This window comes from Biomphalaria glabrata, chromosome 2 (genome assembly GCF_947242115.1).
Source record: "Biomphalaria glabrata chromosome 2, xgBioGlab47.1, whole genome shotgun sequence".
Taxonomy (NCBI): domain Eukaryota; kingdom Metazoa; phylum Mollusca; class Gastropoda; family Planorbidae; genus Biomphalaria; species Biomphalaria glabrata.
The window spans coordinates 20,436,306-20,459,162 of NC_074712.1; the positions used below are offsets into that span (position 1 = coordinate 20,436,306).

General features: G+C 32.0%; 1 protein-coding gene across 2 annotated transcripts; it reads left to right on the top strand.

The window, feature by feature from the left end:
• The first annotated feature begins 743 nt into the window (after positions 1–743).
• On the top strand, positions 744–22,426 carry LOC106073292 (85/88 kDa calcium-independent phospholipase A2-like). Of its 2 annotated transcripts, XM_056019617.1 has the most exons (18): positions 744–897; positions 2,927–2,993; positions 3,204–3,336; positions 4,355–4,465; positions 5,463–5,678; positions 6,420–6,597; positions 7,238–7,428; positions 7,582–7,678; positions 8,151–8,336; positions 8,625–8,740; positions 12,612–12,760; positions 13,015–13,124; positions 13,454–13,607; positions 14,562–14,712; positions 16,928–17,058; positions 17,444–17,598; positions 18,206–18,373; positions 19,002–22,426. In XM_056019617.1, exons 3-18 carry the CDS (start codon positions 3,218–3,220, stop codon positions 19,224–19,226), a joined length of 2,457 nt encoding a protein of 818 aa, XP_055875592.1. In that variant the 5' UTR covers positions 744–897; positions 2,927–2,993; positions 3,204–3,217; the 3' UTR covers positions 19,227–22,426. The 2 variants fall into 2 exon arrangements, with proteins under 2 accessions (XP_055875592.1, XP_055875593.1); XM_056019618.1 differs by lacking the exon at positions 13,454–13,607 and having other exon boundaries at positions 14,576–14,712.
• Positions 22,427–22,857: the final 431 nt, after the last annotated feature.

A 22,857-nucleotide genomic window follows, 5' to 3' on the forward strand; every position in this document is an offset into this window, starting at 1 on the left:
CAACCTCAAGGTCTGTGGGTTTTTTTTTCATTCCCGGACAAAATGTTTACGTTTAAAGAAAAGAGAAATCAAACATCTATTGACTCACTGTGAGACATTTTGTACATCTAAATCTGAAGAAAATACTGAGCTTAAAGTCCCACACATAATCTATGTTTACGTAAATGGTGAAATGACCAAAATGTTGCTTTGTTTGTTTTTTCAATATAGTAGTTTAAAAACAGCCTCTTATTTACTGATCTATTTCATCAAATAAATTGTAGGCCAGATTGTAAAGTTTACTTTGTCTTTGTTATCCTTCTCTGCAAGGATTTGTTCTTTTTGGACGTACAGAAGTCTGATGAGCTAATTTTTAACTTCATTTAGGTAATCAAACATTGTCAATGTATGCAAGTTGACAATGACTTCACCAGTGACACATAGTTCACCAGAGCAGTTATCATATTCTTGAGCCCGGGCCATAGGGTACCTTGCTACGCCTCTGCAATGTCCTACATTTCATGCACTCTCTCCCTCATTCATCTATATTGATTAGAGTCACACTAGTATTATAGTTAAGCGAAAAATAAAATATTTCAACATAAGTTTGATTTTGCATCAACATGATGCGGATGTGACTTTACTTATGTCGATGTTTCATGTTTATGCAGGTAGAGTTTATAACCTGACAATAAATAATTCATGAACAAAATATTCGAAATGAAAAGAATTTTCTCCCGGAAGTCATTCAATAAAATGCGAAATGTAAACATCAATCATGAGACTAGCCATTGAAAAAATAAATAATCTATTACTAGTCTATTACTAGACTAGATCTACTAGACTCTACTAGTCTATACTATACCTATTAGATCTATATCTAGATTAGATGAAAATAATGTACAAAATCTAGATTAGGTAAAGAGAGGTCTAGATTAGATATTATCATTATTATTTAAATAATATATTATATTATTATTAGATATCTTCTATCGACTAATCACTAGAGTAGATGTAGACTAATTTATGATTTTATCTAATATTCTGAGTTTAGACTAGATCTAGTAGATTCTAGATCTAGACTCTAGTTAATTTAGGCTTAGGGAATTTAGTACATACTTTTTACTTTACATACTCATACTCATAGTATAGACGACATAATAGACTTTAATAGACATAAAGTTAATAAAATGATATAAATCATTAATCATTCATTAATGATTAGTTAGATTTTTTAGATCATAGATGATTAGATCTATTCAAATCTATTCATCTAATCTAATTCATAATAAATAAATAATTATTATAATAATAAATAAACTGTCTGTCTCAATCAGACACTAGATCATGTAGATGATAGATCTTGTAATAAAGTAGTAACTAGTGAGTAGAAGTACTAGACTAGTTACTAGTAGTACGACTAAGTCTAAGTCTATTACTGACTAGAAGTCACTAGATCTATGACGACTATGACTATGATCTAGATCTAATTATTATTATAATTCTAAATATTCTAAATCTTGTCTTCTTGATCTCTTAATTACTACTATTTATGATAGATCTAGATTCTAATTAGTAAATGATAAATCCATTTATAAACTAAATAAATTTATAAATGATATCTAATATATACATCTACAATAATATTATAATTTCCGGGCTGACAGTCAAGTGTTACTCAGACTCTGAGTTACTGATTGTAGTTGCCTGAGGCAGCCAAGACGCCCAAGAAAACCAATGAATTGGCAAAATTTAAGTCATTGGTTAACATGCATGACTAGATCATAGATGCATAACAATGATAACGCATAGTAGGACGTTATCTTCTTTTTTGCCGTAACATCTGTATTTTAAAAGATAAGTTATGGAGATCATCATGAATGAACTTAAGCCATCATAAGGCAATTTTGCTATTAGGTCTGTTAGTTATAAGTTAATAACTAAAACTTATATCCATGTATAATAGCCAATAGCAGCCTGTGATTTACTGTAAGCTATTTAAGTCAAGAAGTAATTTCTAGAGTCTAGTATAGTAGTAGTAGTCTAATTCAAATTAAATCTAGATCTATAGACTCTAGAAGTCTCTACTAGCTAGCAGCTAGATTCGCTAAATCTATATAGATCTAGTGTCACTAGTGAGAAGTCTAGTGTAAAGTAAAAGTGGATCTAGATGCATGTAAACTATTACAGTAAATTGTCTTGTCTAGTACATTAGTATGTCTATACCTATAGAAAGACTGTAGAATACTCTAGACTAGTCTTTAGATCTAGTGAGAATTGTAATTTAAAGGTTAATTCTTTGATAGGGGCCCAATAAAAGCTTAGCATACCAACTACTAAATTTCTAGATCGGGATTATTCTAGATTCTATATATAATCTACATCTAGCACTATTACTAGATCTATCATAAAGAATTACTTTATGACTATGTTAACATTTAGAACTACTTAACTAGGTCTATATTTAGATTTTATTTTTGATCTATGAACAGATCTAGAATTCTAGTTCTAATGAATTTATCAATTTAATGACTAAGTGATACGTCATATAATACTATCACTAATAATGTTTTAATTAATAAATTAGAATCAAGATTTTTATAGTGACTATAATATAGTTTCTTATATAATAAAGCTATACAAGCACTAGATCTAGAAAATTTTTAAAGAAAGAAAAAAAAATATAAAGACATTATTTAAAAAGATCTCAATGGACCTGATCATACTTTGTCCTGCAGTTACTCTGAAAATATTTTAATTTATTATTATTAGTATTAAATATTAATTTATTAAACACATAATTACCATTTTAAAATTTGTTGACAAATTCTTCTATTGTGCATATTATATGTTTTGTTCTTGCTTGGGGATTGTTTTCTTTTCTGTTTTGCTTTCAAACAGAAAACTTGATTAAAAATCTTTTTTTTTTTATTTTCTCACTACACAGTCTTTGAATACATGGACAAGACACAACTTACTGAAAATTATAGTTTAAAAATTGGCATTAATCAATGGTAAGTTACTTTCTGTGACTGTTTTTATGTATATATTCTGTTTTAAATATGTTAATAAATTCATATTTGATTGGGGGGGGGGGGGGGTTTAAGGGAAAAGCTTATAGGACACTATTCATGTTTATATATGTGTAAAACAGCTAAAAGAGCTATTAATGTCAGATGCTTCTAAATTTCAACTAAGAGAATGTTTATTTGTGAAACCTACAGTTTAAGAAGCTAGGATGGCAGCATTTCTGAAAAATCTGGCTACTGGCTTCAATGATATTGTCACTGCTGCACAAGCTAAAATTAGCCCATTTACTGTCCAAAGTGCCACTGTGGACAAGTTTTCACAAAATGGGTAAGTTTGTTTCTCTTCTCTTGTTTTAAAGCCTTCTATATTGTATAAAATATATTGTATTAAATAGTTTTGGTTTCAAATATGTCTGAAATGTAATTTATGATCTATCCACTAATGAATTGTGTCTTGATTTCAGTAATATTTATGTTTCCTTACCTTTCATTGTAGCAATGTAAATAGCCTCGATATTATCTTTTATTTAACTTTGGTACCCCCTCCACTCTGGCACTTGAAGGAGCTGCCCCACCTGCCCTCTCCTCAGTATGCCACTTGACTGATCATACCCTACCATTCTTTAGGAGGTTTGGGTTTAGGAAAAGATATTTTTATTTCATTATTTCCATCATTTGAAAGCAGGACAAGAATCTTTTTTTAAGAGCCTAACTTCCGTAAAGACATAGACCACACATATTCAAGACCATCTATACGTTAAAAGTAAATACATAAACTAATTAAAAACTCACCTTTTGTAGAGCTTCAAAAATATCCATTAGGGTATCAGAACATCTATGCATCCCCTTAATCCAGTTGATGGCTAGAAAGAATTTCTCCTAACATTCAGGCATGGACCAGGAGCTCTTCACCCCAAGTCTTGTCTGAAGGTTCCACAATGCGGCAACCATAATTATGATTGGGTCATGTTCAATTATGGGCTCCGCTAGTTATGAACAACTGGAGGCAGCACTAACTACTGGGAATTTCTTCATATTGATATTCTGTGATGTAAGGACCGTGAGGCAGACTTGTTGGACTGAGAGATCAGGCTTCAATTTGATCCCCACCTTGGAGAGTTAAGAAAAAAAAGTTCAACTGAGATAACCCATATTTGACTATCTGTTACCACTAACAGACATTTCCACCCCAATGCCATGCTGAGGCCTTTAGGGGCTGGAATTACTATTTGTGCCTTATAATAATTGTGTTTGAGTTTTTAGTATTGTTTTTTTTTTTAGCTTGCATGTTTGTTCAACTATTTATTTTAAAAATCCAAACTGTTCAATTTAATCATCTTTGACAGGTGTGTAACCACCAAACAAGATGGATGCCTGACCTTGTATAGAAGAACAGCAACTATTCCAACTTACGAATGTACTATAACCAAACCAGATATGCCTACAAAAATATTTAGGTAATCTCTACTGCTGTACAATTAAATCCTAGAAATCTAAATCTTGGGTAAAGACACTTAAGTGGTGTCCACTTATTACAGAAACAGTACAAGTGGGAGGAAGACTGTCTCTCTGCACAGTTTAACAGAAATAATTGTAAATAACTAGGTTTTATATCAAGTAGCCCTTTTTTATGATTTTACTATACAAATATTTCTATTCATTCCCTTCAGTGTTTCTTTTGAGCCCTAGACATTTTACTTTTTAAAGTTTCCTTGTAAACTGAGCACTTTGAAGAATATGTGTTAGGTTGTTGTGATCTTGTGCCACACTGTGAGTACTGGCAAGAACATAGTCAAGGACAAGAAAGCAGTCTTGGCAAAAGAAAAATGTCAGAGCAGAAAGACACTGCAATCCACATAGGCTTCAGGTGGATGAATATTTAGCCCAGTGTGCAGCCAAACATTTCGGGTTCATAGAGTCTTCATTAGTCCCTTGAGGAGGCACTAAAATGCTATGCAAAAACCTCAGCCCCCTATAGGACAGAAGTGGTTGTGATGGTTGAACTAAATATTTTACAGCAGGTTTTAAGTGATAATAGTGTCAACCTCATTGTAAGAGCTGGGAAGATAAGGTTTGTTTCTTTTAGCTTCGGCTCTTCTGACATGCTCTTCATTTTTAGGAATCCCACTGCGCATAGTCAGCATGACAATTACTTCCTTGTTTATCTGAGCCTTATTTCTCACAGAGCTAGATCTCTGTGCATAATTATTTGTCTGTCTGTGACGGTGAATGTCTCAAGTTCAGTTCAATAAAATTAGAAATACTTTAAAAACCAGCACTATTTATGGTTATAATATAGCCTTTAAAGAAATGTGGTATTTCATATAAGCTATTTCTTTTTTAGATACATGTTCAAACTTTATGTAATGTCTTGTTTTGTTGTTGTTGTTTTTCACAATAATTATTTTAAACTAATGCTTTTACATTGTTTCTATGCACTTTTTTTTTTGCCAGTATCTTTCGTCAAACTGTGGAAACTGAAGCTGTTATTTTATATAATTCTTTGCTGACTATGATGCTTCCCATAGTTAATAGCTGCACTGTGCCATGTCAAGAAGATTACCTGCAGAAGCTACTGGACTGTATCAAGGAGCATCCATCATGGACCTGTGCTCATGTTGCTGCCTATTTGGGTTATCACACATGTCTAAAGTGCCCAGGCATTGTTGAGTAAGTTAATTTGAAATGAAAGCCATAAGGAAGTGGACAGATCATTGAACAATGTTGTGTCTACTTGAAAAGGGTTAGGAGTGATTTCTGTGCTAAATAATTCATTTTCATAGACTCTTGTTGAACATTCATTTGTTATTTCATTACTGTATTCTCATAATGGCTGAGTAGTTAGAGCAGTCATTATTTCTGACATTGATAGGGGATAGTAGAGATGGTAGGTCTTTAGGCTGGTCAAATAAAACCTTTTTCAACTTTTGGTCACATTAACATGTTTACTTGCCTTGTCCTATAGAAAGATTTCAAAGGGAAACATTTTTTTTTTTTACATTTTTCTTATTCTAAAAAAAAGATCAATGTCTTCAGGACATATGTCAGTGATTACTAAAGCATACAGGCTTTCTATGGTCATGAAGACCCATACATCTTATTGTAACCATTGCAAATGCTAAAATTATGTGGTCTAAAAGCGATCAGTCACAACTGATGCATTTATGTGGGTCAACTATATGAAACCTTATATTGCAAATTATGACTATAGATAAATTGAATGTATAACTCTTATTTAATAAGATATTAATTTTTTAAATACTTTTAAAAATATAGCCTTAAACATTCTGTATTCTAATCATTTTCAGGCTTCCTTGAATAATAAAGAATTGATTTCAATAATGTGATAAAGTAAAGCTCAGTTTATAAAAACATTTGTGCTGGTGAATTAAAGATCAACTTTTTTTATAGTTTTATAGATTCCCAGTGCAAGACTCACCAGATGACTCCACTAATGGTGGCTCTGATTGGAAAGCAAGCTCTGGCTGCTGAAGAGTTACTTAGATTGGGAGCTAGTCTAGAAAAAAAAGATAAAAATGGAGACACTGCCTACCATTATGCAGTTTTGAATTGTCCTCCTCTAGTCTCTGTGAGATGTTTTTCTTATTGTTTCATTTTATTTAATTTTTTTTTTCTTTGAAGCAATATAATTCAGACCATTCCGATGGAAAATGCAAATTAAAATTTTTTTAATTTCCTGTCTTAATTTGTAAAAAAAATATAAAGTTAAAGTAATTAACTTATGTGAAATATAAATTGTATACAAACTTTTTCAACATAGTGGAACAAAGATATTTTTGCATATTAGTTATGTGATACTATTTCTCATTGATGGGGAACAAAAATTTAGTTATTTATATAAATATGGAATGATTATTCGACCTGATGGAGAATCTATTGAAACTGAACCAGGATATTGCCCCTCTCATGGCCTCACTATACTCATGGGAGGAAGGGGCAAAGAGTCATTATCCTGACAAATGGAAGAAATCTTTAATGGACTCCATCTCAGGTTTAGCTTAGGTTCACCAGTTGTAGTTCAGCCAGCATTAAACGTATGATGGGATTTAAAGCAGTTAGGTGATGTGCCGGCCAAGTGATTCTCAAAACTTTAGCTCACCTATCCCATCATCCTCTTTTTAATGAAAGGAACTTTACTATCAGGAGGAGGAGCCAGATAGTCACACCCACATTTCACTGGCCAGGTACACAATTGTTTCTTCTTACAGCTCCTGGTAGACTATGACCACAATGGGGTTATCAACTGGTTGAATGGTAAAGGAGAGTCAGCTCTATTGATTGCCTGTGAGCGCAAGCTGTCTGAAGCCACAGAGATCCTGATTGGATCTAAAGCTGATCCTCGAGTAGCCACTGCTGATTGTTTACCTATACATGCTGCTGTCAGGTCTTGTGACATGAGGTAAGTGTAGACATGTATCCTAAACAAATAATTATGGCTAATTGTGTTGAAAAACATTAAATCCATCATTCAGACTCTTTGTCTTTATATTGTGTGATAATGTGAAGGTAGACATGTACAAGTAACCTCTATATAACAAAAATCTGTTAACAGGTCAGTGGAGATTATCATACAAGCCTACCCTGACCAAGCCAATGCAAAGGATTTTAAATATGGTAGCACACCATTACATTGGGCTGAAAATGTTGAAGTAAGGCTCATAGATATGAATTTTTCTTAGAATTTTTATTGCTAAATTTATTTTTTTTAATCTTTGGTTGAATGATAAGTTGTTTCAAAGTGTATATCTAGTTATCAAAGGAAGAACAAATCATAGAGCTTGCAAATGTTACCATCCAAACAGTTCACATTATTTTGTATGAATTTTTTTAAAAATATACATTAGAATTTAATGTTCAGAGTAGATCCCTAGAGATGATCTGTTTTTACAGAAAAACTTTTTATGTATTTGTGATATCATCACATCTTCTAGGTCCACTTTGGGTGAATAGTTCCTAACCCATTATCTTTGTCCCCATGTGAGATTATAATAGTTTAACTATAGCCCCTTGCAACATATGTTTCTTGAGTCACTTTGATTTTATAAAATTAGGGAGGTAACTCTTAACTCAACAAAGATTGGTGACCATTAATGGTTTTGTCTCCCTGTGTTTCCCCGACAGTGTATCCAGAGACTGGCTCTACTCGGCTGTGATCTAAATGCCTTAAACAATGAAGGTAATGCTCCACTTCATGTGTTTCTGGCCACCAAGAAAAAGACAGAATGTTTGCTGGCTTTACTGTGCCATGGTGCTGACTGCAATATTTTTGATGCCATTGGAGAGACAGTTCTTCACAAGGCAATTAAGGTAAGCAGCATTCTTCTTGCAGATAGCAAAACTTTCAGTTGTTGAAATGATTTCTACTGAGAAAAGTCTTTAACATTTTGTCTTCTGATACCCAGCAAAATTGAAGAGTTACAAGTCAAAATGAAAAAGAACAAAAAAAAAGGGCATGGTAGTAAAGGACACTTGTCTTTATTTCTAAAATGTCTGCATGGAAACAGGACTGACTGACTGACTATGCACTGACTGGTGTATATCAGACAGAAATAATAATATAGATTATCTATGAAAGTTTATGTGAATTTTCCCCAGAATGATGACCTTGAACTAGTTAGACAGTTTGTTGTGTTTGGTGCTGATGTCAACTTGAAGACCCAACATGGCTTCAGCCCTCGTCATCTAGCATCTCTTTCAAAAGGAAAGAAAAAGTGAGCTCAATGTATTAACATGCTTGTAGAATGACATCAACATATCAACAACACATCAATATATCAACAACACATTGAATAACATTCATATTGCATTTCTAATACTATTAGTAAAAGTGTGCATCATTATTAAAATATAAGGTCCAGTCTTCTATTTGATAGATATAATATTGAAAAGTCTTTAAAATGGTTTCATCTTAACAATTTTAAAATATCCATGTTCCATGTTAATATCTTTTACATTAAAATTAAAGACTATTTTTTTTTTTATTGTTGTTGTTTAAACACTTATTTTTTTAATTTATAGTATCTTATTTCTAGTAAGGTTTGATTTAATGTAAAAAGATTTTATTTTTGTACTCGCAAATAAATGATATTTCCTTTCATTTCATCTTTTCTTCAACGAAAACATAATATAGGGTTTGTATTTTAGTGCTTTGCTATCTCTGCTTTTTTTTTACTTTGTTAGAAAAAAAATGTATTGAATGACATTGATACTAATCAAATTTTGTCAAAGTTTTCTTGCTAACCAATGTTTGGATAGATTTTTTAAATTACCTTTTTACAAAACAAAAAAAATTCTTATTTTAGAACATATCATAGTAACATAGAAAGTGCAGCTATAAATTAGTGTAGTGAGCTATTTTTATGTTATGTTTAAAGATTTGCAACCTATGGCATGCATGCCAGACTTGTTACAGCTAGTTGATTTAAACTCCTAAGCTAAAAGAACATAATTGTTAAAAAAAAAATATTCAAAATAAAAAAAATGAACTAGTGTTCTAACAAATAATTATTTTTTTTATCTTCTAGATCATTTAACTTTAAAAAAAACAACACTTTTGAAAAAAAACAATTATATTAAGTAAAGTGTTTCATTCAGTTTTCTTCTTAAAGTCTTTCTCCACTCCACCAATACATCTCAGCTTGGTAGCAGTGAGTTGTTGCTATCAGTTCCTTAGCTTCTCTGCATCTCAGACGCACTAAGAGCTACTTGCTACTCTTTTTTCTTGAACTACTTACTTTCCAGTGTCCTTGTAGAGGCTAGCTGAAAACTTGACCACTTGTCAATCTCTGCTTGTATTAAACTTCTTGCATTCAAACAAATAAAAGATCTGCCCTACTAAAATTATGAATGATAAAGGAAATATTCAGCTTTTAATTCTAAACATAAAAAAAGTGTTTTCAAATAAACTTGTGATAATTCTGGAACATTCGGAGGCTAGGGACATTTTCATGCTTGAAAACATACAACACTTTTTCAATATATTATGGGAAAATTGTTTATAACTATGTTTCTCTACATCATCAATGTGTCAATGCAACAAAGTCCATGAGTAGCCTTGAATTACAATTTATAGCGATTAAGGAATAATGTTGTAGCATAGTAGTGCTAGTGCATTGTAGTGCTATGGGTGATACAACTATCACTAATACGATAGTCCTAAATAAAAACATTTACATTTACAATGTGATGTCCAAGTCTTCTTTTCTCCATGCCACAGAATCAATTCAGCTTTAGACAAAATAATGGTGTCAGTGGGGCTCAGAAAAATGAATGGGGTAAAAGAGACATGTTGATTGAATTATTGTTTGTCTCTTGTTACTTTTCACTCACTCCATCAACTTCTCCCTCTCTCTTTCCTCTCCTTCCCAACCTCCCTCCCCATCTCTCTCTCTCTCTTTCTCTCTCTCTCTTTGATAATACTTTATACAATTTTATTTGTAACTTCTCCCATGAGATGTCATGAATAATACTTTGTTTGTTCACTGTTCTTGGAAATTATATTTATATCTGAAAAACATTTGTTGAATAAATGCTCACAAACAATTCAACTAGATACCTTTGAGCTAAATATAGTTTATGTTACACATTGTGTGTTTTACCAATAAAATAGTTTTAAATTAGATTCCAAGTAAATCATGATCTGACTTGGTAAAACTTCCTGTAGACATTAGATTGAACTATTTAAGATTTCAGCAAGTCTGATTATTGAAATAAGTCTTTTGAAACCATGAGATCACCTTGAATTTGAATGCCGCTCTAAAGATAAAGTCAGAAGGTTTGTTAACTGTTTTCTTTTTCTTCTTAATATGAGACTTTAACCTTAACATTCTGGAAGCTTTTGTAATGTTTGTTCTTTTTAATTCATATAAATTTTTTTTCTAACCTACTATTTAACATTATGACATTAACATTTTTAAAAATATGCAAATATCCTTTTTTATGTGTTTATTTCCACAAAAATTTATATATCAAATTTTGATTTGTTTGCAAGCTAACTGTCTCAGACGCGTATTAGATTAATCCTTTAGTGCTGAAATTATAAGAGGTTCCTGAACTCTCCCTAAGTCTAGTAAAGTTCACCTTTCAGACCTTGTGATCTATAGGGCAGATGATGTTAAGGTCACCTGTTTCAAACCTAGGATCCTGGGTTCGAATCTCAGTGAAGACTTGGATTTATTAATTTCAGGATTTTTAGGGTGTCCCTGAAACAAAAAAACATGGACAGTGTCCTAAATGACATTCAATCATTCTGTCTCTGAAAAATTTCTATCCACATTTAGTATGTGCCATAGCACAGGCACTAAATGACTGATTCAACAGTTGTAATGCAGGTCACATTTCAATTCTTTGCTGGATGTATCAGCAGTCTTTGACATGCTAGACTATAACATTTGATGGACAGATTTTCTGCCACTTTTAGTATCTCAAGAATCATTCTAATTGGCTTGGTTCCTACCTGAAAGAATGCACTCAAATTTTCATAGTAAATGAGACAGTCTCACCTAGCTGGATGGTTGAAAATTAGATGACTGAAGATAAAGCCATTACAATTGTCATTATAGTATGAAAGAGGAGAGCACTGGAGTTTTCTTTGAATCAACTCTTTTGCTCAATGCACACATTGGTCAGCTTTGCAATGGTCTCTCTCTGCAGCTGTGTAGACTAGGCCAGATCTGAATTTGACAAAGAAGTCAACAAAGAAACTTGCTTTGGCATTCATGGTCTCCCACCTAGAATGTTGTAATGTTGTGTTAGCAGGTATACTTGACAAGAAAGTTACCTAGCTGAAATGAATTCAGAACAAAGCTGCACATATAGTTCTTGCAAATCATGACACAATTATGTCATATCCACACTCCATTGGCTTCCTACTTATAAGGTGGCCACACTTTGTCCTCAGTGCATCTGAAATGTCCTTGTACTTTATTCCTTCCCTCCATGGACTCAACTCTTTTAGTGGCGACATGTTTTTCTCTCAGAACTAAACCTTTAAAGTTCAAGGATCAGAACATTATAAAACTCACTGGGTTCAGACCACATGTTCTACTCTATTCAAGATCATCATCAAGACTTCCCTGTTCAAAACTTAGTTTGGCCTTACTTCTAATGGTGTTTGTTATGTTCTCTTTGCACCTGGAGCCAACATTATGTTTGTTAACAGTGATTTAGACATTATTAAAAAAACATACAGAAGCCCTGAAGATAGTGTAGTATTCAACAAGAAATAAAGAAATGACTTGAAACATTTCCTACAAGATAAGAAGACATGATTTATAACAGTAAAACTGTGAAGCTTATTTTCTTTTCCCAACAATCAAAAGACATTATTGCACCTACTTCTCTTTCCTGCTTGTGAATGTTTTGTGAAAGTTTATAAATGAAAATTGTTTTAAAAACTTTGTTTTGGCCATTCAGATTTCCTACTCGAGTGTTTAGTGGTAACTTCTTTGTTGCGTTATGAAATGTACAGCTTTAATGAAATCTCATCAACACTCGTAGAGCTCCAAGTGGACCAGGTGTTTTAGCTTTTAGTGTTTTAACATGCACTGATTGGCTAATGAAGTGATTGCTGCTCCTCCACAGGGACACAATTTTATTTCTCCTGCATGTATCTGGTGCAGTCAGGTGTGACAAAACAGTCAAAGGTTGCCTGCCTGGTTGTGTGGTTGAAGGTCATTACAATGGTCAACCTGACCAGACTATGGCAGCTCTGATGAAACTGGACAATGTTGGTAAGATGGGTCACTTCATCATTTTGTTTTGTTCCTCTTGTTATTTTTGTACTGTAGTCTTTTCTGATTTTTATGTTGAATGAGTTCTAATCAGGCAACTTACCATAAGTCTTGTTGTCTTTCTTAATGCTGTACACTGCAGTCTGACTTAAAACATACAATGTAAAGAATCCTAGATTCTAATTCTAAATGGTTAGGATCTCAAGACTGCATGTGACTCACATTCTTGACATCAATCTGTTTTGTAACTGCAGCTCTGTTTGATGAGCAGCTCATGGCTACAGTGGTCCACAGTTCAAGGTCATCTGATTTACAGGGAGCTGTCCTAGACATGACAGATGCTCCAGTCTCTATGGGGGACAGAGTAAGATTGTTTTTCTTTTCTATGTTAGTGAGACACACATTTTGTTCTATTAGTCACATAGTTTTGGTTGACATGATAGTTTTGTTATAAGCTTTGTAATTTTAGTTGCACAGTTGAAAGGTCGTCAGAGTGGAGCTGCTTTGATTTTTAATTATTAAAAGAAGCTTGTGGTTCTTGACCTAAAACACTTTTGTAAACCAGTCCACACTGCCAAGTGAAAACATTGTTTAGCTTGTCTTAGAATAGCTCAGTTTTGTTTTTCTTTTATTGTTTGTTCTTTGTTGTTGTTAGGAATTAGTACAAACTGGTCTGGCCTTGTATGCCCTCAGGTCCTTTGTTTAGATGGAGGAGGCATCAGAGGCCTCATTCTCATTCAGATCCTCATGGAGATAGAGGCAGCTGTGGGGAAACCCATTAGAGAATGTTTTGATTGGATAGGAGGCACCAGTACTGGAGGCATTCTAGCTTTAGGAATAGCAAGAGGTTAAGTACATTTGTTTGTAGCCACAAGTTGTGTTTATAATGATAGCAACAAAAGATTGAATACATAGAATGGTTGAAACAAAAGATTAAGTTATATCTAATGATACAATGATAATATTTTTTGGTTAACAAACTATGAAATTAACATCATTCATTATCACAATAAACTAAATGGCTTTCTTCACAATTCAATTTGTGGTCATGACCCATAGATTTTAAACCATTGAAGTTTTTCATTGTGATGTAGATCTATTCACAATTTAACACATGTTTTCATAAAGAATACATTTTAAAAAACCTACTTGAGTTGGTTGACATAATAAGGAAGGAACAATGTGTTCCTATGATGATAAGATGGTTGTTGACATAATAAGGAAGGAACAATGTGTTCCTATGATGATAAGATGGTTGTTGACATAATAAGGAAGGAACAATGTGTTCCCCTGATGATAAGATGTTTATTGACATAATAAAGAAGGAACAATGTGTTCCCCTGATGATAAGATGTTTGTTGACATAATAAGGAAGGAACAATGTGTTCCCCTGATGATAAGATGGTTGTTGACATAATAAGGAAGGAACAATGCATTCCCCTGATGATAAGATGGTTGTTGACATAATGAGGAAGGAACATTGTGTTCCCCTGATGATAAGATGGTTGTTGACATAATGAGGAAGGAACAATGTGTTCCCCTGATGATAAGATGGTTGTTGACATAATAAGGAAGGAACAATGTGTTCCCCTGATGATAAGATGGTTGTTGACATAATAAGGAGGGAACATTGTGTTCCCCTGATGATAAGATGGTTGTTGACATAATAAGGAGGGAACATTGTGTTCCCCTGATGATAAGATGGTTGTTGACATAATAAGGAAGGAACAATGGTTGTTGAACAAGTTGTTGACCTTGCCTACACATAGAAATTACTTTCAATGAACTTTAAATTTATTAGGTTTCTCCCTCCAGTACATGAAAGGCCTCTATGTCAGGCTGAAAGATGAAGTATTTAAAGGCAGCCGGCCCTACGACAGTGGACCTTTTGAAGAAATGTTGAAAAGAGAATTTGGTGAATACACTTTAATGGGAGACATCAAGCACCCCAAGTAGGTGATTCAATAGGGTTTGTTGCTGAACATAAAAATTATATATGTGTCAGACGCGAATAGCCCAATTTTCAGTAAAAAAAAATTACAAAACTCATTTCTCTATAGAAGAAGTTACGAAGGCTATATAAAATACAACTACAGACCTATATATACTACAATAAATATAGGTTTTTGATTGCTAGTTACGATTTATTTAGGTAGGTGCTGTTTTACTATTACATACCAAGTATTAGAGTTTAGAAAAACCTAGGTTTGTTTCTTGTGCAACGCTATTAGCTAACACCTCATATCATCTCTCCATTAATATATTTAGATCTATAATCTAATTCTAGTCTAGATATATATATAAAAATCGAATAGATCTAGTAATAGTATAGATTCTATCTTGAGACTAGATTGCCGAGTCTAGCCTATGCTATGCCTATAGTCAGTTTTTATTAGAAAAAAGTCTAGATATTAATAAAGACTAAATTTTTTTTAATTATTAGATTATTAGATATAGACATAAGACATAGATCTAATAATACTGTAATACGTTTACTATACTCTATACTTAATCTACTAAACTAGAGATCTATCCATAGATCTATCTATAATCTTGTCAATCTAGATCTATACAATACAATATTCATTATAATACTTCTACTTATAATGACTTATTTAATAAGTTAGTACTTAGACTTAGATCTATTATAGTTTATTATTAGATTTACTTTTCAATGCCTAGACCTAATAATAAAATTGCGAATGATGTCTATAATGACTGATTTTTATTTTTTTTTTATAATAATAGGCCTACTAAATCTAGGTCTAGACTCTACTTAAATCTAGTCTAAAATAATGACTGTCTAAGACTCTAGATGATTGAGAAGTTCACATAGAGGTGTTTTTAATAATACAGCATGTCGGCTGAAAGTATATAAAGTGCTTTTTTTTTTTATAAAAATAAAAAAGAGGCTCCAGTACTCATTGATAGATTGCATAACTTTCAACTAATAATAAATTAACAATTAACGTTGAATTACAAGAAAAGTAATCATTTTTCCCGACATTGAAAAAAGGTGCTGGTACCCCGTACCGGTGCTTACCGTCACAAAAATATATGTATATCTCAATCTTCTTTCATTTAATTTTTTTGCGGGGTTATTGCTACATAATACATTGATACTGGATCGATTTAAATAGGACCTAAGTATACAAGCAGGATTTCGAGCATTGGATAAATTTATTTTTTAAGTACAAAGTTTTATGGAAGTGGCAATATATTAGTTGTTTGAAGATTGTAACTTCTTAAATTCAGGCTAAAAATATCGAAGCCTACATTTTTACACTCATTTCTAAATAGTCAGAAGAGATGGACTGACTCATAGTGTAGCTTGTGTACATCTGCAAAAACACAAACTCAGTTAGACTTTCAAAACTATTAAAAGAAAAACTTAGTGATTATTTTTACTGTATAATTCTATTATTATTCCTTTTTAGAATTAGGATATAAACAAAAATTTGCCATATGACTTTATCTAACAGAAAAAAAAAATAAACTTACATCTATTTATGCGGTTATTTATAGTTACCTAGTAATATAAAATATATTGAAATAACACGTACATTCATCATGATGCAGCCATGCGATTTTTCCTTTATAAACATAGCATTATTTAGGACCAATATTTTACTAAGGCTGCTTGGAGAAATCAGGTATACCCATTAGGAGAAAAACGACCCCTTTACTCAAGAAAAATTTAAGAAACTAGAACAGACACAAAATAAACAGTGACATTCATAACAAAATAATATTCAAATTGATTAGAGTAACACCTTTTTAAGTAATCATTTAAAGTTTGAAATCACTACAATTTTTTTCAACAATTACTTTGTGTATTAAATTGTGTATCGGAAAATGCCGGGTACATGAAATAAGCTAGTCCTAAAAAAACAACACAGATCTTGGGTAAAATACTCATAAAATAAATAAATTAAAAAAGCGACTTCCGGCCCAATACTTTTTAATCAAAGAAACGAAACGGACTAGTCCAACAAACCCTATTCATATTTCTTGAGATATGCTTTCAAAATTATTGCTCAAAAGGTTTAGTCAATTTGTGAGCACATATTAGGAACTAAAATACTTTCTAGTATTATCCTCTTTATTTTTGTTATGTGTATACATTTTAACCAGAAGAATTGTAGCTACTTTTTTTTTGTTATTAAGAATTCTAGTTACTGCTGTACTTGCTGACAGACACCCTGCTGAACTGTATTTTTTCCGCAACTTTGAAAAAACTTTGACTCATCCAAAATCATCCCCACGCAATGCACCAGAAGAAGAGAAAAATCCTTGGGGTAAATATATCAAGAGTGTTTAGAGATATTAGAGAACATTCTTGATGCTCTACACTTTTATTTAGATAAGCTAATTTTAGGAAGTCAAATAAAAGGAAATGGAGTTTGATTACGAAATGTAATTATTAGCATAATTATTGTACCAGTCGACTTTCAAAAACACTTTCCAAATATAGTGCCAATGATACATTAAAATTGTCTATAAAAGCTATTATGAATGATAAATCAAACTGCTAAATACTTCTGTTAGTGGAGACCTAGCTTTGAACTACCCAGATTTATTTCTGTTGCCTGCCTTGTCCAACTGAGTCAGTATTTATTTCTGTTGACCATGAATTTATCAAAATGTATTTGTTTTACTTTGACTTTTTCTCTCCTTCCATAGAACAAAAAGTTTGGGAAGCTGCAAGGTCTAGTGGAGCAGCGCCAACATATTTCAGAGGGTATGGACCCTTCTTGGATGGTGGTCTTATAGCTAACAACCCAACATTGGATGTCTTGACAGAGATTCATGAATACAACATGGGGCTGAGTATTTCGGTACTTTGATATTTTTCAAGTTAACACCAGCAGTTATTTAGGCATTGCTTCAGATAATATTGAAATCTATATTCTGACCAGCTTAGCTTTTCTTTAGAACTACATTGAAATAAAGTTGTTGTTTTTGTTTAGACCTGCTGGTCTGTGTGGTAGATGTTTTCTTTCATCTCTGTTTAGGAGGTTAACATGACCAGCAACCCTTACTTTCTTTCGTCCCATTAGATTTGTGTTGAATCTAAAGTACATAATGTGTGCTTATGGAACTTTACTTTTGAGAGGAGACTTTCTCATAGTAGTAAAGTCCTCTTTTTAGGAAAATAAAACTTTGTTTTCCATTATAGCTAGCTAATTAAATCTAAGGCCCCCAGTCAATAGATTATTCTTTGAAAATTTTTTTCTTATTTGTTTGTTTTTCTGTTTTTTTTTAACTTATTCTGTAAAGCCTTTTAGTCTTATTGTAAAAAGAGTCAGATTTACAATGAGTGTAGATGAAAAATAAAAAAAATATATTAGTTTGGAAATCAGTTTGACATAACATGCAAGAATGTTGATTTTGGTTTTGACTAGTTTACGTAGTGTGAGCAATGCTTACTTTTTGTTAATGCAGAAACGAGGTCAAGAGGTTCGTCCTATAGGATGTGTTATTTCTTTGGGCTGTGGGAGGATACCTTGCATTGATGTACAAAGCACTGACGTCTTCCGTCCATCTGGACCGCTTGATGCCTACAAAGCTGTGATGGGAGCCTCTGCTCTTGGAAGGCTTGTAGTTGATCAGGTTTGTAGACTTACTTTTTTTTTTACCATCAACTGATGCAGGTACAATATACACTCAGTACAACTATAAATGGTGGCTAGGAGGTAGAGTGCTTAACTTCTAAATAAAAAATCTTTTTGAGTTTTTTATTTAGAATTTGTATGACCTTACTTAAGTCCAGACCTCTCTCAAATTGGTACTTGACTTAGGTTGAGGAAAGTCATGATAACTGAGTCATTTTAAGAACACACAATTGTAAAATGTTTGCAAGAGACATGTGTGATCTTTATTTTGTCTGCTCCAAGAGAAGAAAGCTTACAGATTTATAAACTTAACTGTCTCACCCCATTCTTTGTGTTCAATGACATCATATTGTCTGTTTTGTTATGCAGGCCAAGTGAAGTTTCTTTCCCATTGAAATAAATTTGAGATTTGTTCTAAGCACTGTCCTCTATTTCCTTTTTTAACTTTGAATGAAACTTTCTTGGAATGTGCATTGTAAAAGTTCAGGATGAGAATGTTTTGCATTAAAGTTTTCAAATTGTTTTATTCTAATAGTCTTCATCCTAGTAACAAACTAAATCTTATATGTTTAACACTCTAATTTCATATCATGTTTTGAAGAAGGTTTTGTCTCATCTGCATCTAGGCAACTATATCTGAAGGTCGGGTTGTGGATCGAGCGAGAGCCTGGTGCAGCATGATTAGCGTTCCTTACTACCGCTTCTCCCCCCTGCTCTCAGAGGACGTCAGCCTGGACTGCCATGACATCAAAATTTTAATCAACATGCTGTGGGAGACCCACTGCTACATGGTGGCCAACAAGCATCGTCTGACTGAGCTGGCCTCATTGCTCAGGGCCAGTCTTCGCTGATAGCATAGAACAAATTCTCATTAATAATTTAAGTTGAAAGACAAACATTCAAATGTGCAATGTCCATCAGAATGTAATACTACAAAAATATATGTAATTAGTCATATCAATACTGGTACTTCTGAAAGTCAATAGGCCAGGTGTTTCATATTTCTACCACTCCCCCTAAAGAGCTTGAAAAATGTATTTATCTATCATTGATACAAAAAAATTTGGTCTAATGAAAAATTGGTCTATATATTTTCAAATTTCTGTTTCAATACTCTCTGTATATGCAGTCTGTCAAAAGTTCTTTTATGTGAGATTTAAAACTGCCCATTTTGTATTGCTTTAGGAAAAAAAAAACTTTTTATGTATTACTCATGGAACATTGTTGCTCTGTCTTCCTGCAATTACTTGGTTTTATTTTTCCTGCAATTACTTGGTTATTTATTTTATTTTGGTAATTATGTTCTTGTTACACTTGGTCAGAAATTCTTTAATTTTTTTGTTGAAATCCTTGCATCATTACAAAGTCACATGACCAATTATAGAATGCATTTATTCCACTAAGAGAATATGTGGCATCAATGTTTTTTTGTTGTTTTTATTTATTATGTATGTTTCCCATGTGAATATTGTTGGTCACATGTAAAATATCAATATCCTATTCTTGAAACCAAAACAAAATAAAAACAACTCCTGATAGTTTAATGTGTATTTAAATTTTATACACACAAATATATGCCTAGATAATGTATATCATGCTTATTATCTCTGATATCAGATATGTTTTGACACATTTTTTTTTTCAGAGCTATTTTATATAAAAAGTGTTTTTGAGAGTTGTATAAAGATGGTCTTTTGTCTTTATAGCCCTTTTTATTATGATTTTCATTCACATTTATCTTATGGCAGGAGTGTTGTTTTCTTTAATACAGTTTAATATATATATATAATTATTGATTATTTATATTATTATAAATTATTATTATTTATTTATTATATTACTAGCCTGACATTACACACGGCCTGCGGATCTAAGTTTGTGTTTACTAATCTAGTGGATTGGATTTAGATGTATGTTAAACTTAGCTAATGATCCTTTCAAATTTTTTTCTTTCACTACGAAAATAAAATTAGTTTTGCGAAAATGGGTTTACCCGAAGCCGATACATACATATCTATTAAAAACGAAAGGAGCAATAGATGATTAGGATATAAAGAACAATTAAAACGGGTTTACCCGATTTGTTAAATGCTGGGATTATAAAGTAAGTCAGGACGTTCTGAATTCTCAGATATATGGAACGAATTTATGTAAAAATGCTTTTGAAACACAAATTTGAAGGTTAACTCTATTAAATATTGAAATCAATAGACTATATTTTGTATTTTCATGTGTCAAAGTAAAAAACTATATGTGCAAAGTGTAGTTCTTAAAATAAGATCTAGATCTAAATCCTTTCGATCTTTTCTCATGTCAACATTGTAAACAAAGCCTAGATTCATAAATACTATAGCTTTAATAGAGTTAATCAACTTTTTTTTTTTGAGGGTCTTAAGTTTGATTTAGGGCTACAATACATACACTACGGTCTAAGTTAGTACCAAAGGAATATTTCTGCCAAGTTTTATCAAGATTGGTCAAGCGGTTTTGATTTCTATTCGTAACATACATACAAACATACGCCTTACAGTCTACTTTATAGTATAGATTTATATATATATACTATTTATATTACACTATTTTTTTTCAATGAAGCTAACAACGAACTATGGCTATGGTTTTACTTAATTGTTTTATTATTCAAATGGATATTTTGTGTTATATAAAGATAATACAATTATTCACTAATGTGAATGGATCACTTTCTTTTTTGTTCTACAATGGGGACATTAAAAACTTCATAAAGTCCCTTTGACTATTTCCATGGATAATAACTAGGCAAATAATGAGATGTATTTGTAAGTCTCATGTACTGAGTATTTATATTTAATTTATTACTCACATTGACGAGAAGGTGTAAGTGAGTCTTACACTCTGATAACAGGCTTTGATATCAGTGTTTATAAATAGAAATACTGGAGGCTATCTTCAGGCTGATATGTGAATTGATGCCACAGAAGCAACCCATAATTTTATTGAATACACTATAAGATAATAGATTTAAATTAGGTTTAAAAAAAATAAATTCAGAAGTATTTGATTCAAACAATTGCATGATCCTTTTAAAAGAGATTACCTTTAGGAATTGTTTATTTGAAACTAATGTATAGAACAACTGTTATCTTCAGTGGAAACTTAAATGAAATAGCCTGACTTGATGAACCTTCAAGCTTCTCATTGCATCTACAGAGCTTTGACTTTAACAAAAAAAATAGTGTTTTTTTTTTTTACTTTATCTTATTTTTGTGTTTTAGTTTCAAAGTAATGATGTGCAGGTTTATCTCCCTTGAATAGGATAACCATAACCAACAAACTGTCTACATATCTATGTTATACACTTGGAATACACAAAATAAATTGTAACAACTCACCAAATTGTGTCCTCTTTGCTATTCCACTTGTGAAGGTTACTAAAAGGTTTATTGTCTTATGTTAAATGTATTTCAAGACCAAAAAACTTCTTCCATTCAATACTCTTAATTTATTCAGTTGTTATCTTTGCAATATTTTAAACATTTTGATTTAAACTTTTTTTTTTATACATGTGATACTTTTTATTTATAATTCAATTCTTATTAAAGTATCTATTATTCCTACCATCTTCTTATCTATTGTATTCTAATGCATTCCCTCAATTAGAGACATGACATAAATGAAAAACATCTTTAATTCACTTCATTTTTTCATAACCATGAATAGTAAAAAAATATATATATTATAAAACTAATTGAATTTCACCACAACTTGACACTTTTAAACACTGTGTCAGTTATTGTTGTGCAAAGTTTAATCCAAATAATTTTCATGACAGTTGCATTTTTCCATGTCATATATTTTGAAATTATAGATCTACATTTGAAATAATACAACTTTTGCATTGGTTCATTTTTTACTGTGCCAATAACTCATATTTGTTCTGAAGTTAATGTTTGTTTTCTATGTGTTTGATGTTTACATAGCAGTTTAAAATGAATTTGTTTATTAATATTAATGGACATTGTTTCTATTCAATTGGATACTTAGAAATAAAATACAAAAGCTACTAAGTTTCCTCAAGAGTTATGTGCTGATCAATCCAACCATTACTCACCAGGTAGTCTTCTGATCACATTTTGTTCCTCCTCGTGTGTTTGTAAACTGTGCTCATTGTTTAGGTGGTCATTGTCAAGGGTATAAGTGTCTAGATTATCAACAACATTGAGTTACAAGTTTTATCTTTACATATATATATATATGTATATACCCTGGGTCTCATAAAGTAAAGTTAGGAGTTATGTCAAGAATGTAGACAGTGGGAGTCACTAAGCAACATAGACTTCCTATAATGGTTATAGTCTCTTTGTGAAGTTTGACTTCTAAGTATAACCATAAAATACTAGTGTCACACATTTGTCGACAGACTGACTTGAGAGGTTTAGTCCCAGTACTCTTGGTTACAAATTTTATTAGTTTGTTCAGTCCCACTGTTAGACCTTGTGAAGG